The sequence below is a fragment of the Lygodium microphyllum genome, chromosome 27, assembly GCF_053477565.2.
Source record: "Lygodium microphyllum isolate KBCC chromosome 27, Lygodium_microphyllum_v1.1.10, whole genome shotgun sequence".
Lineage (NCBI taxonomy): Eukaryota > Viridiplantae > Streptophyta > Polypodiopsida > Schizaeales > Lygodiaceae > Lygodium > Lygodium microphyllum.
The window spans coordinates 33,983,564-33,998,788 of record NC_141161.1 but is presented as its reverse complement, the minus strand read 5'-3'; the positions used below and the strand labels follow the sequence as shown (position 1 = coordinate 33,998,788).

The 15,225-nt window shown below is 42.1% G+C and overlaps 1 protein-coding gene across 3 annotated transcripts in view; it reads right to left on the bottom strand.

Annotated features, from left to right (window-relative positions):
- LOC148012199 (uncharacterized) overlaps positions 1–15,225 on the bottom strand; it is a 123,692-nt gene that overhangs the window by 13,782 nt on the left and 94,685 nt on the right. For all 3 annotated transcript variants that reach the window (XR_015689014.1, XM_087668747.1, XM_087668746.1), the window contains exons 4-5: positions 5,352–5,464; positions 5,171–5,255 (exon numbers count right to left, since the gene is read on the bottom strand). Coding sequence is in view for 2 of the 3 variants with exons in the window: in XM_087668747.1 (XP_087524873.1) it covers positions 5,171–5,255; positions 5,352–5,464 (198 nt within the window). In the remaining variant the exon portion in view is untranslated. The remainder of the gene's footprint in view (positions 1–5,170; positions 5,256–5,351; positions 5,465–15,225) is intronic.

Below are 15,225 nucleotides of genomic sequence, written 5' to 3'. Positions count from 1 at the left end.
GCTTAGTACTACATTTGAGATGACAAACCTCGGTCTGTTGTCTTACTTCTTGAAAAATGGAGGTAGTTGGATCTAGGGGTTGTATTTTTGTGTCACAGCAGAAGTACGCACTTCAGCTCGTGGGACACTTTACTACGTATCTAACATAGCTAGTGGCCACGCCTCTCGATCCTACTGTCCACTTGTTGAAGGATACCCTAGGTCAGCCCTTCGATACGCATACCTATAGGTCAATTGTAGGGAAACTTCTTTGGTTAATTCATACTAGGCTAGACCTAGCTTACTCAGTCAGCATTCTCAATTAGTATTTCACAGCACCTAGGATGTCATTTGGATTGCATATCTCCATGTGTTGCGTTATTTTCGATGTATTTATTCTTAAGGCCTCACTTATGGTTATGGTTTATGTTTGCAGGGATACACTAATTCCGACTGGGCAAGAGATCTTGACACCCAACATTCCCATGGTGGCTACCTCTCCACCTTGGGGACGGCTCTCATTTCTAGGTCCAGCTATAAGCAAGAGATGGTGGTGGCTTTCACGACCGAGGCTGAGTATAGGGCTCTCTTCGATGGCACCACCAAGGCCATCTACCTAAGGAGCTTACTGGTGGCGCTTCACTTCCCTTGTAACCCTCCCACCATTATCTATTGCGACAACCAAAGTGCTATTGCCCTTATGGGCAATCCGATGATCACACCACGGACGGGGCATGTGGGAGTCTACTTCCACTTTTCCAGAGAGCAGGTTGAGCTAGACACTATCCGCTTAGAGTTTGTGCCTTCATTAGACAATTTTACAAACATTTTGACCAAAGCGGTCAACCGGCTCGTTCTTCAGTACCTTCTACCTAGAATTGACTTGGGTACACTCTCCCCTACTTCTTCAAATTGACAGGGAGAGGGTGCTTCTCTCTTGCTTTCCCTTCCAGTTTGAGGGAGCAACTACTTCTCTTGATAGTGACAATGATGATGCTTACAGTTTTTAGACATTCATTCATTCATTTATTCTTTTATATTGTACATATAGACATTTGTAACTTCATCTGCACTATTAGGATGACATGATTGTAAAAGGATACTTGGGCAAGTGAACAATTTCTTGTGAGGCACTATCCAAGTGACACCATTGCATTGTATTTTGCATGAGCATGACATCTTGCCTCTTTCTTTGCATTACTCCATGCATTGACACTCTGTTTATATAAACATGCATCTGTGTGCATTTATCCATTTTCGGTCTTTTGGAGTGGTCGACTCTGGATTCACCATATTCATAGCATTGCACATGGCAGTCTCCAAGGCAATTCTCCTTAGATTGCTTGCTTGCTTTTCTTGTCTTGCTTACTTCACATCTTTGCTATATTTGTGTCACCACACCTTAGCCATTGTTTTTCTTCATCGATACCTAGTATGGTAGGGATAGTATGCTTATTTTGCGAAGATCTTAGGTCTAACCATCCCTTATCACTTTTCCCTTTGGAGCATGGATATTCAATAGGATGAAAATTAATTTGAAACCCTCAATGTTAAATCTATCAACACTATAAATCCCTCAAAGAAAAAGTTCATAGCTAATTCTATCCGTCTTTGTAAGACTTGGTAGAACACTAGGCAGCCGTCGTGCACCCTTTGTCGCATGCCCTAGCCTCTTTGGGTGATCACTTGGGCTCCCTTGGTAAGATAACCATCGCCTCTATAGTCGTAATAGACCACTGGGTAGCCGACGTGCACCCTTTGTCTGATGCTCTGGCTACTTTGGGGTGGAACGCCTTGGGGTAAAAGATAAAGAAAAAAAAGGCTTGGCTGGCCTACTTCTCATGGCACCATTGTTAGGCCTGAGAGAGGGTGTTGAGCTAAAAATACATTAGCTTCACTTAAACAGCCTCAAAACATACTTAATTAAGGAAGAAACCTTGTTTATTTAAAAGAAAAGCATTCCTAGAGAGTGTATGTATCCCATAAGCACAAATCCACTTGGGAGGACCCAAACTTTCTATAAAAAGATATACTAGCCTCCATTCAGTCGTAATCTCGTTTTTGTAGGTTTCAGGTGTTTTCAACTTACTGCCCACACCCCATTTGCAAAGGACGTCACAGTCCGAGTTGTCCATTGCAGTCTTCACTCATCTGACACATGTTTCCAACCCTCCATCAATTTGTTGTTGTTTCCAACTAGGCGACTGCTACTGTCCGTCATCCAGCTGTCATACAACCTGCCATGTCAGCATATTGTTGCGTTTGCAGGCCCCAACTATTGCCTTGCAAATTTTCTCTCTCCTCTAGCTGTCGCCATTATCTCCTCAATCCGTCACTGCTGTTTTCTCTCTCCTGCAGCCTGTGTTCGTTGTTTTCTCTCTCCTCACCTATGTTTTTCTCTCTCTCTCTCCTACACTGCCATCTGTATCAGATCCAGCCTTCCTTAGCTACGTTTGCTGGTATTCGACATCTGAAGGTTGCTTGCTATGATTCGGGATCCATTCAAAGTACGCTACACTCTCCATCTACCCTGATCCTTGAGATACAGGAGTTCAAGGTACAGTATTCATTCACTGCATAGTGTGTTTGTTGCATGAGCATTGTATATTCAATAGTTCTATCATTTCATTCATTCTCTATGTTCATTGTCTCTAAGTTACCCTAACCCTAACTGTGTTTTTCTGTCAGTCTGTGCTTTGTCGTACGATGTTATTTGTGTTTCTATGTTAGGGTATTTCCTTCACAAGATAGAGGTCAAAACATTTTCTTGTTGGTTTCTTCTTCTTCTTTCACCCACAATACAATGTACACAAAGTATAGATAAGATACACCATAAAGGAAAGTGCACTACTAAGTCAAACAGTGTATAATAAACTATACTAATTGACTGCCGTTATAACTATGCCAACTGTAGGTAGATGCAACAAACTAAATATAATAAGTGATAAGTCAGTGGCCATGTGAGGATCATAATAACCACCAATGTGCTAAGTGTAGACGTGCGGACCCATCTAGCCAAGCCATTGTAGCCAGAAACGTCACAAACGTTTAGAAACAAAACGTTAGAAGCATACTTCATAAGTTTCTTTTAAGAGGGGGTAAAATAAGAAACACTGGTTTTTTTATATAGAGATTTTTAATAGTTTTGACTCGGGAAAGAGGTTCTAAATCTCTATGGAACTCTCTCTTAAACAAAAAATGGCTAATTGAGCTTGAGTGATAATAGAGTCAATTGAGAATACTACATTATACATTACATATCCATGATCCATTATTGACTTGTCGCTTATGTCAAAGTTAGTCTTTGGATAAGCTATACTATGGTTTAGAACTCAAAAATTATGATTCATACATATCACAAACAAAATTAAAATTAACATGTAAATAGCCTATCTATAACATGGACTGAGTCAAGTTGCAACATCATGATTCTCATTTCAAAACAAACTGATAAAATATCAAAATCAAGAATGAATCGTAATATATCATAAATAACTCATAAATGAGACTTAAGTCATATAATATTCAAATCTCAAGACAAGAATAGATATTAGATTGACAAAGTCGAATAACTAAACAAAATTACAAAAAAATTAGTCTCTTATCCAAAATCTTGAGTCCTCACGAGTCATTACACATCATCGTCATCATGTTTAACATTGCCCGTTAGTTTTTGTCAAAAAACCATGTTTTGGGTTCCAACTCACCAAAAAAATAAAAAAAGTTAAAAACGCCCTCTCAGAAACGTTTCGTAAGTTTCAAATTCAAAGAAACGTGTTCCTAAGCTACTATGAGCCAAGCAGCCCATCATCAATGTCTACACGTCCGCACATGTTGAGCTTGCCATCTCAACATCCATAGCCTACCCTAATCTAGTCTACTATATCCTTACACAATACAAGTATTACATATTCACTAGAGCACCCAAAAGAAACAAAAGAGTGAAGTATATTAGTTAGATGATTTGAATTTGTTGAACTATAGAAATTCATTGCTTTTGAATACACAGATTTACATCAAACAAACGTGCTTAGCATAGATACAACACTAAGACTAGGCTACACTAATGCAAGTCCGTACCTTGTTCTGATGTGGGCCAGCAAAGGAGAGTCCATGGCACTCCCTCCCTCTAGAAGTGTCCTTGGTCCAAGAGGTTTGGAGGAGTAAGGTAGTGGTTAGAAGCACTCAAAAGAGTAGACAATAGGAACTTGGGTGCAGTTGCTTGGGTCACTAATGGAGCACAAGGTTGTGGCTATGAGAATATTTAGGAGAGAATTTCATTCTTCATTTCGTACCTTGAGCCAAAGGTGGTCCAAAATCCTGCCTACTCAAGGACTCAAGTGTCAGATACAAATGTGTTATCAATCATTACATCACCATTGTCTCACAGATGATGAGACAAGCTCCAAAGAGATACTAAGAGTATTTAATGAGACAGGAGGCTTTCCTAGCTACTTGGGATTCTAGCACCTTGTTCCATGCTTATTCTTCCACAGCATGGCATTGTAGACCTCTTGACTGGATTGTTCTTGAACCTGCTATACAAGGCTTTCTCCTTCAGAGCCAGCCTGAGGGATTGTCCTTTCTCCACTGTGTAGTTTGTAGTTTCTAATATATTTTTCAAATTTTCCCTTGTCTTTAAATAATATAACCAAGACTTCGATGTTCATGGGCGAACATTGGTAAAAGGTCAACATTCCTCATTTTGCATTGAGATCCTAGAAAAGTCCCTAAATTTTGAAATATACTCAAATTCTGAGCACCAGTCGTATTGTTTGCAAATCACAAGTAGCTGTAATGGATAGACTCACTAATATGGCAATCACTACCGAAGAGGTTACGAGAACCTGTGCTGGACTTGACAATCTCCTGTTTCAAATAGAAATGTTAACCGACTTCCACTCTTGATACTTGGTTGAATTCATCAATTCCACCAACTAACAATCACTCGTAATGCTCCATACATTCTCACAAGCATTAATCGGTGTCTGCCTGGTTTGACACATGTAGTCAAGAGCCATTACCTTTGTATAGAGAGCCATGGTGCCAGAGCACTTAAGGTCTTGAACCCATTATCAGGTTAACCATTCTTTGTTTTTTCTTATTTTAAGTATTTTTGAATATTTGATAAGTTCAATATAATAACCAACTCCCTATGAATTCCATTAAACATCAAGAAAAGTTTACTTGCCTTTCTACGTAGTTTATCACCTGTTTTAGTTTGGGCAGCAAATCTTCCTGCATAAAATGGCACCATATCACTGATGCAGACACCCCTGTGAAAATAAACGAAAAATAAATACACCAAAATCTTCACAAAACTTTTACATGGAACACATAAAGACATCAAATCACTAAGAGAAAATAGCAACCAATATATCCAAAAAATGGTTGAGAAAATATGAGCTGCATTTCCATATGCTGAAGCAAGGAAGTCTTTCCATACTCCATTAAAAATTAGGAGGCGTGCAAGAGTGGCTCCAACCTGAAGAACATTAGTATTGGTCACCCCTCTCTCTCTCTCTCTCTCTCTCTCTCTCTCTCTCTCTCTCTCGTAATGGGTAATTGTATTAATTACAAGGAATGTACAAGAGTCACTTGACTGCTAAGTAGTTACTAAAGAGACGGCAGCACGCCAAGGAGCCAGAATATCCTAGGTAAGAAGACCCACATATTCGATGGTGCTCGACTGCCATTGAAGGAGACTTCAGAAATGACCAATACAGCTATGCATGCCACAATGGGAATTGAAAATGAAAGCATTACAGATATTCCAATGATGCCAACATCCCCAAAAGTGTAGAAAGTGGAAAACCACCCACCAATACACATGGCTACACAAATCCTATAGGATTGGAGCCTCTTCTCTTCAACTGTAGTCGTGGTAACTAATGAAGCCCAGGTGAAACAGATCTCTAGGCTCTGACGATGGCAACTGCAAATCTAACCTTGAAGCTCCTCCCCATGTCTCTGATCCTAATCTGCTGAAAAATTAAGTGGATGCTAGACTGCCATGGTCCTCCAAGTATAGGTGTGAGAGACTATAGCCTCCATAGCAAGAGTTTCTTCCACGGCTCCTCGAGGGGAAGAACACCCCTGACAATGAGCTTAAGCAGTAAGCTTCTGCTATAACTATTTGGGTCCCAAGCCACATTTGCCCTGACTAGGCTCCTGTCTCCTCTTGGGCAAATAAAGTTCTTGATGAGGCATTTCAACTGGCCAATGCATCAGCTAGTGAATGCCCATCAAGAGGTGATATACCGCATGGTTGCAACAAGAACCTAGTTGGCAACCACCACTCTACTAGAGAAAACCTCACTAAAATCCAAGACAGAAGCTTCTATTTGATGCTCAAGAGAAGAGGTGCTAATTGCTGCTCTTAAGTAATGTCAATCCCCACATGACATCCAAGAAATCTCACCACAGTCCCACAGGGAACCCAAGTGTAAATCGCCATGAGGCCTCAAGTCTAGTTGTCTAGTGTCACATACACAAAAGCCATACAACTTCTGCCAATTAAGCAAATCACCAAATGCTCTGCTGAAAGTCTCCATGGATGCAATAAAGGCCCTAGAGGTGCTCTTATCCCCATCCAAGTAAACTGTTTTAGGCCTAGAGTACTCTATACGATAAAGGAAATGGTCACAAAAACCAAAAATGTTGAATAGCAACTGAAAGCTCACATCTAGGTCATGAAGAAAATGTACAATGAAGATGGAAGTTTTGGTCTTTCTTTTTTTGATTGGGGTGGGGGACAAATGGGCTAACCACATACACAAAGACTGACCCCTTGAATAACAAATGAATGTTCAACTCTATATGATAGAGCAAATGTATAATGAAGATGGAAATAGAATAACAGGTATAATAAACCTATGCTGAGGTGATACAATACAGTACAAGGAGCAATGGTGAGGATGCGAAGTGTTGTGGAAGGCTAAGCAAGGGGAGTGAGGATTGAGGCAAATGATGGTAGTAGGGATCAAGGACACTTGAAGAGGTGGTCAACTACATACTACTAAAGCTAGAGTCCAATTACAGTACTATGAATAGTAGGGTGGAGTATTATCCTTGTTATGGATCCCAGATGTGAGCAGCCAACCAGCATCCAATGTAGGGGTACCAGTCTATGAGATAGCATCTACATTTGGGTGCTAATGATGAGGGAAAATTCACGTTTTGGCTGGTAGCAGCAGTCCAGGCAGCAGCAATTGTGCCTGGAGTAGCAGACAGCTGCATTTTGGTGGCAGGATGCTGCATGATGGGCTGGAGCAGCAGAGTGGGAAGGAGGGCAGCAATTCAGGCAGCAGGGGCTGCATTTGGATAGAAAAGAGCGGTTGACGACACATGCAGGCTTCATTTGATGTCTGGACACACATTGATGATGTTGATGATGGCATGGTAGCATGAAAACCTTCTAGAGCAGTCTTGACAGCAAATGATGACATGGCAGCAGCAGGACTGGTCATGTTAGCAGATGGCTGGCATGGAGAAACTGGTAACTGATGACTGGGATGATGGTAATCATCCAGTATGAAGAACAGTTCCCCCCCCCCCCCATCGGCCTCCTCTTATAGCTTTTGAGCTGGTGTATGGTTGCCTGATGAGAGCTTTTTAAAATCAAGGCCCTTTTTGGGGTTATTCTCAAAGTGATAAAATTGACACAGATATAGTTGCCTAGACACTCATTTCTAGAAATATGAAACATATAAAACTCGTAAGAAATGTTTCTTACAAATTAAATGTGCTTCTTATCAACCAAATATTGTCTTGTACATCACCTTAGCTTCTTTTCACAGTATATCACTGATCACCTTTTAGCACGTCACACTAATGTCTAATGACCAATAGCATTGTACATGGTTTTATCTCATAGGCCGATTTTGGCCTTAGAAGACATTAATCTCTCTTTTTTTTTCGTGAAGATAATTGAATTAAGTAGTAAGTATTTTACATAAGACCATCAGGTCAGCTTTAGAAATAACAGAAAATAACAGACATAAAGGAAATTCTACACAGACTCTACCACAGAAATGTCACACTGAAAGTACAGCTGGTGTGGAGCAAACAGTGTCCAGCCAGGGAGCAGCAATATCAGGAAGAACCAAATCAGCAGACACCATAGAGGTGATTTGCCATAACACTAAACCCCGGATTTGGGCCACATGACCATGAATGCTAGATACTGAATCAAAAATAAAGGCATTCTGAGTACACCAAATATGCCACAAGGCTGTCCATCTAAGGAAATGGAAAAGGCCGGAATAGTCTGAACTCAAAGAGGTCATGGAGGTCATCTTCCCCAAAATCCACGAACGAGCTGAAATCCCGTGTTGAGTCAACAAGGACCAGACACGGAAAATAAAACTCCAAATCTGTCTTGCAATAGGGCAGGAGACAAAAAGATGAAGCACTGTCTCATCACATGTAGTACAAAATATGCATCGCCCAACAGAGATCTTACGAGCTCGCAACACATTGGACTGACTGCAACCCCAAACGAGCCATCCAATTAAACTTGTCTCTCTGCAGATCTTTATCAGGCCAGTCCAACAACCTGGAGGATGCTAACCTCGCCTAGCAGGGAATTCTCCTCCTTGTGAGAACATCCAGGGGGCGCCAAACCAAAAAATGTAGCATCGAGTGCCAAAATGCTATCATATGGGAAAGGATAAAAGAGTAGGAGACCTTAATAGATCTTGTGGAGTTAAGCACATGCCACCAAGAAGCATGAATAACCGTGCTACCATGAGAAATGCCAATCTTTTCTATAAAAAATTTTGCTATATCTATCCAAGGATGAGTCTGTACACAAAGAGCCTGCAGAAGAGCTAACCTCAAAGAAACCATACGAAAATTAACATCCAAGAGAGCTGCTTCCCCCATTCTTTTAGGAGTAGTCACATGCTGCCATGAAATCCACACCTGACCCAAGCGATTTCCTTTCTTCCATAACGTGAATCGGATAGGTTAAACCAAATCTAGTAGGGACTTCTTAGTCCAAGAAAGCAGTGGCAAGAAAAATGAAATCATGCTGATCATAATGCATTGTGCAACTTTAAGTCTCACATGGAAAGGCCAGCCTTGTGACTTCTAGTACATAAACCGATCATGAATACGAGATGTCATCCAATCCAACAGGGCACAAGGAGCTACCTCCAACCCAATAGGATAACCCAAGTATCTAGTTATATTCCCCTTAGGAATCACAATATCATTTTAACCCAAAGCCTGCAAATCATTTTCCATACAAGAGAGCAGAGTGGATTTTTTAGCATTAATATGAAGTCCCGATGCCATAGCAAAAAGTTTCCATACGACCATTGCACGATTAACATTCGAGCGATCAACCTTAAGAAGCATAAAGGAATCATCATCGAAAGATTGACCCAAAAGTTGGGCCCCACTAGAAAGAGACAAACCAACTATGGAGTCACACTAGACAAGGCCATTGCACTTTGCCAAGCATGGCAACCTCGACTACCTGATCGATGACTGAGGAGCCCATACTACTAGTCAGATCAATGCCATCATTATGAGACATAAGAGACTCACCTCTCAACACATCAACAGAGTGGCCTAAGACCACATCATAGCTGCAGTCCTATGCTGACCTTGAGATTTAGAGAGGAGCTATTATAGCTAAATATCGTGCGCACACAGTTTTTAGACTTAAGGATCTTTAGATATTAGCCTTATACTAGGGTTCATTTTTCTTTCTCTTTTACGACGAGATAACATTGGACAGATGTATTTTGGTTTTCTCTCTCTCTCTCTCTCTTTCTCTCTACCCCACCCCAGTCCCTATCAACCCTTGCCCTTGCCCCACCGTCCCTGCCTTCCCCCGCCCCGTGCCTTGCCCCGTCTATAACTAGCCTTCCTTCCATGGATGGGTGGTAAATCCATGATTACAACTTAATTACAATAGCAAACAATTAATGCAAATCTGAAAATACAAATTTACCTACTGATCTTGGACAATGCACACCCGATTGGCCTCAAAATTGATGCCTCTTTCGATATTTCTTTAGCTTTATTGAAGAAAAAGTCGATTTACAATGGAATTCTCCCGATCCCCTTCACAATCCAAACTCCCCTTGCTGTCCAAAATAACCAACAAGTCTTCAATTTTATTTGCCCCTGCTTCAAGCACTTGATTGGCCTTCCCCCACTTCATAGACAATGGAAATGCCCCAAATTCAATGGTTGGCTAGTCCTCCACCTGAATTTAGCTGAAATTCACCTTCAGTCCTAAAAAATTCCACGTCTTGGAGCTTTCAATTTCTGGCACACTTCTCGAGGCTATTGCTAAACCCTAATTTCTACTGTAAATTAGGATTTACAGCACAGAAATCTGCAATTTCTCAACCTCCAAGGGTCCAAATGCTGAGATCTTCCGAACAAGGCTGTGAAATTGCTAGGAGATGAGAGAGAAAGCTATAGAGAGAGAAAATTCAGAGTTTCTTCGCGAAGAACTGAAGAAAATCTGTCATTTACTACTGCTGCCCTATCTCAACAACTTGATGATGCAAAGAACTGAAGAAAATCAATCATTTACTACCGTTGCCCTGTCTCAACAGCCTGTAGATGATGTCACCTACTATTGATTGGTCTTCTCCAGCCCCTGGCTATCTTAGAAGGTCCTCCAATGGCTGCAAATCAGACCAACAGCATCTCCTCCCTCTCTCTTGCAGACTGAATCCACTAAAAAATCCCTCTCTCCAACCTCTAAAGACGGTTTTCAGTCTTGCATGGGCATTTTTAACAAGTGGCAGCCTTCCCAAATGGTTTTTCCAGCATTAGTCATAATTAAATATTAATTTTCAGTCTTTAAATACTGAAAATTAATCTAATAATTATTTCGATGCCCTGAAAATTTATCTGACTGGCCAATAATTAAATTAGCTAGGCAACTTCCATTTCTGAGTGTCTCTGTGCCATCTTTAACCATCAAATTAGCGTTAGGTACCATTAAACGCCACTTCTCTAGTGTCACCAACTGACACTTATTGCCAAATGAATGACCTTGGCCAACAACTGGCACCAGATATCACCAAGTACCTGTGCAGCATAACTTACAGCAACTTTTGCCTTGACATCTCGTGATTTCTTCAGGTCTCGGGCTCGTAAAATTTACTCTTATCCCAGTTACACCTCACATGTGCAACATTTACTTAACCATGTGATTAAAATTTAATCCATATGTTAAGTGAGATTTCAAAAATACATGTCCTCATGACACCGCCCCACCCTGCCCTACCCTACACATGCCCAGCCACCCTTGCTCAGGTCGCAACCTCGCCCTTGACCTGCTACGACTTGTTGCCGCCCTAGAGCTGTCGCCTTGGACCTTGGAGCTGTCATGTCACCCCCTGTACCCATCCTGTACCTACCCTGACCTGCTGACCTGTATGACAAATATCACAGAATCAGCATGACAAAACCGGAGGGTTTCATGTCAACCTGCCCTGTACCCGTTCTGTACCTGCCCTGACCTGACCTGTATGACAAATATCATAGAGTCAGCCTGACAAAACAGGATGGTTTCAGATTGCAATAACAAGAGCTTCCTTCAGTCTAATGGGAATGGAACAGCTTAAGATTGAACAAATAACCACAAACTAAATTAACAAATTCAAAAGGGAACATGATAATGCTCTAACCACGGCAAATAGGCAGCTTGATGATAGTTGGAAAGTAAGTGCACATCCCTCCAAACTAAAAGTTGCAGGGACATGTTAGAACAGGGCCCCAAACCAAAGGAAGGGGAGATTCAGCCAAATATTATCAAAGAACACACCAAAGGAAAAGAGGAGAAACCAAAAAAGGAGGCAACCTCTTGGGTGGAAGTACTCAAGAAGACGCAAAAGCAAGCAGAAGAAGCTGAACAATGGATACATGTAGCAAAAAAGAGGAAATAACAAATGACACCTGATCCCAACACTAACCTTATTAATGACACCTTAGAGGAAGAACAACATAGGATACATTACTTCAGTCTTGTTCACTGATGTTCCCTTATTCTTTTTTATTGCCTCAATCCATGGGCTAGCTTCTTCTATTTGCTTCTGTGTTGTCTTTGCCACTTCTGCCCATGAGTGAACCTCCCTTTCACATGCCTTCAAAGCCTCTTTCTCTTTTTGTAGTTCTTCTTGCGCGTTCATTTCTTTTTTCTTAAATGTATTCAATTCTTCCCCCAGTTCTAAGATTTCAGCTTTGTAGGCATCTACAACTTTCAGCATTTCAGTTTTCAGCACGTGCATTTCGGACAGCATTTGCGCTTGTAGGTCATTCTTAATCTTTATCTGCATGTCTTGCATTTCTACCCTCTGATTTACTATCAGTTCGGCTTTGACCTGCTCTCATATTTCTTTCTCTAATTCTTGTCTCATAATTCGTAGTTCAGAGCGAATCATGAGATAAATTTCTTCGTATTTCTTTTCATTCATGGTGCGTGAAGTCTTTCCATGCCTGTCAGATGCTGGGGAGACGGTCCAATCACGGACCCTACGGCCATACGTCTTGTACCGTGTGTTCTTAGAAGGGGTGTTGAACATTGCTTCCATGGACGGTTGTGTTAGTTCTTGATCAGATTCGTCTCCCAAATATTCATTTTCCACGGTTTGATGCTTGCATTTGTCTACATTATCCATCTCTCATACACTGTGTGCAAAGCCACTCAACTTGTACTTTGTATTGTCAAATCAGAGTAATTTCTGTGATTTCTTGCAAATTTCCAGGGTTTCCCCAACCCCTCACTAAATTTTTGCAAGCCCAATAATCTTTTACGAGCCCAAATGCATTCCCACTGTTTTCAGTTAAACTGCTCACGACTGCATTCTCTGGTCACGACTACTCACGTTTGCATTCCCTGCTCACGACTGCATTCATTCAAACCCATGTGCAAGAGACTGCTCACAGACTACATTCCCTGCTAACCAGCATGCGAGACCTTGCTCACGACTGCATTCATTCATTCAAGCCAGCATGCAAGAGAGAACGACTGCATTCTCTGATCATGACTGCTCACGACTGAGCGAGAGAGACCTGCTCACGACTGCATTCCATCACGCCAGGTACATCACCTTACGCTAGGTCCCTCACGCCACGACTACTCACCACGACCAATGAATGTAGCATCCGTCACGTCAGAGAACCCTCGCGTCAGCATCCGTCACGCCGGCAAGCTGTCAAAGATCCATCATGTCCATCATCTGTCACGCCAGAGAGAGAGAGAGAGAGAGAGAGCCGTCACGCGCCGTCACGCCTGAGAGTCATCACGCCAGAAGCATCCCGTCGTCACACCAACCGTCACACGCCGTCACGCCTGAGCAGTCATGCCTAAGCCGTCACGCCAAAAGCATCCCGTCACACCAGAGAGAGAGAGAGAGAGAGAGAGAGAGAGAGAGAGCAGTATAGAGAGAGAGCAAGTGAGATGCACGATGTGTGGGTACAAAAAGATGTACCTCTCTTAGGTTTTTGTGATAGTTATATGTAAAGTACTAACGTACAAGTGCTAAGGGTGTGTTCACACCGGAGCACGTATAAAAGACACGCTGACCCTTTCTTCCCACCATACCTCTCCTATAGAAAGCCATTTTACTGTAGGAATCGATTAGGCACGGAGATCGAGGTAAGCAGTCATTACGCGCAATAAGAGAGACAGTGAGAGTACGAATGACCAAAGTAGAAAGTGAACACGTTTTTCAGTACAATGACGAGTGTCACTTTAGGTTTTTAGATACATATATGTATGAAAGTACAATGTGCTAAGGGTGTGTTCACACGCGTGCACATATAAAAGGCACAATGGCCCTTTATTCCCAACAACCTCCCACCTAAAGGCAATGTGCCTTAAGAGGAGAAAAGAATCAACTAAGTCTAGGTATGTACAAAGCTGAAATAAATATATCTATCCAACTCCCATTATCTGTTGGCAATGAGCAAACCGCTCTGCTGGAAGACCCTTCGTGAGAAGGTCAGCAAGATTATCATTTGTATGCACTTTGACAAGCTCAATGCTCTTGCTGTCAAGTACATCTCTAATGAAGTGATACTTCACCTGTATTGTTAGTATACTTGTAATTTGTAAATTGTGGCTATAGGTGGGCCCCTCGAATGTGGTGCAAGTTGTTACCGACAATGCATCGAATTGTCGGTACATGGGCCATTTGCTTGAGGCCGAGTTTCCCAAGATTGTGTGGACTCCATGTGCAAGTCATTGTTTGGACTTGCTCATGGAGGACATTGGGAAGCTCAAGTGGGTGAAGAGGGTGGTCCGCAAAGCTACATCAATTGTCACCTTCTTTACGGTAAAGGCAAAGGTGCTTGCGATGTATCGTGAGCATAGCACACTAGAGTTTAAGAAGCTTCTTCAACTCGCTTTGCTTACATGTGGTTATTGTTGGAGCGTCTTAACGAGGTGCGGTTTCGCCTTGCGCCAAGACAGTGGTGTTCACTCTATGGAATGAGTGGGATGAGCATGAGACAAAGGAGACCAAAGCCATGCAGCACTTGTGTCTTAATGAGCAGTTTTGGCAAAAAATTCGGTAAAAAGTCCGTACCATTGTCATTGTCATGACTCCCTTTTATAGGGTGTTACATATAAGTGATTGCGAGGGGTCCACTATGGGCCTTCTTGTTCACTTCTTTAGAGCGGCATTGGTGGAGGCACGTGCTTGTACAATGATCACAGGGACACACCGTGCACATGTTTTAAAAATAGCAGAGAGGAGCGGAGCATGGATACATAAGCCCATCCATGGTTTTGCCGCATTGGTATATCCGGCCTACAAGTCACAAGCGGTCATGAATGATAGAGAGTTCCATTCGGACCAACTTGCTTATTTGACTCGTGTGGTCCCTGTGGATGACCACAATGCAGTGCTGGAGGAGCTAAGATGCTACGCAAATCAAAGAGGGCATATGGCTTTTGCCTCTCCCACTTGTTGGCGGAGAGAGTCACTTATGAAGCCTTTATTTTGGTGGCAAAACTTTGGATATGCATTGGAGACCCTTCAGCCCTTAGCCATGAAGGTCCTTGCCCAAGATTGCTCTTCAGGTGCATGTGAGAGAAACCAGAGTGCCTATTCTTGTTAGAAGATAGGCATAGGAACCCACTGTAAGCAAGGGTCTATGAGGGCAGATAGGTATGAATAGCCTAAAGGGCGGGGGAAACCCTAACCCTAGCTAGGCAAAGTGTCAGACATAATAACCTTCAGCCGGGAAAGTAGCCCAAGACGGCCA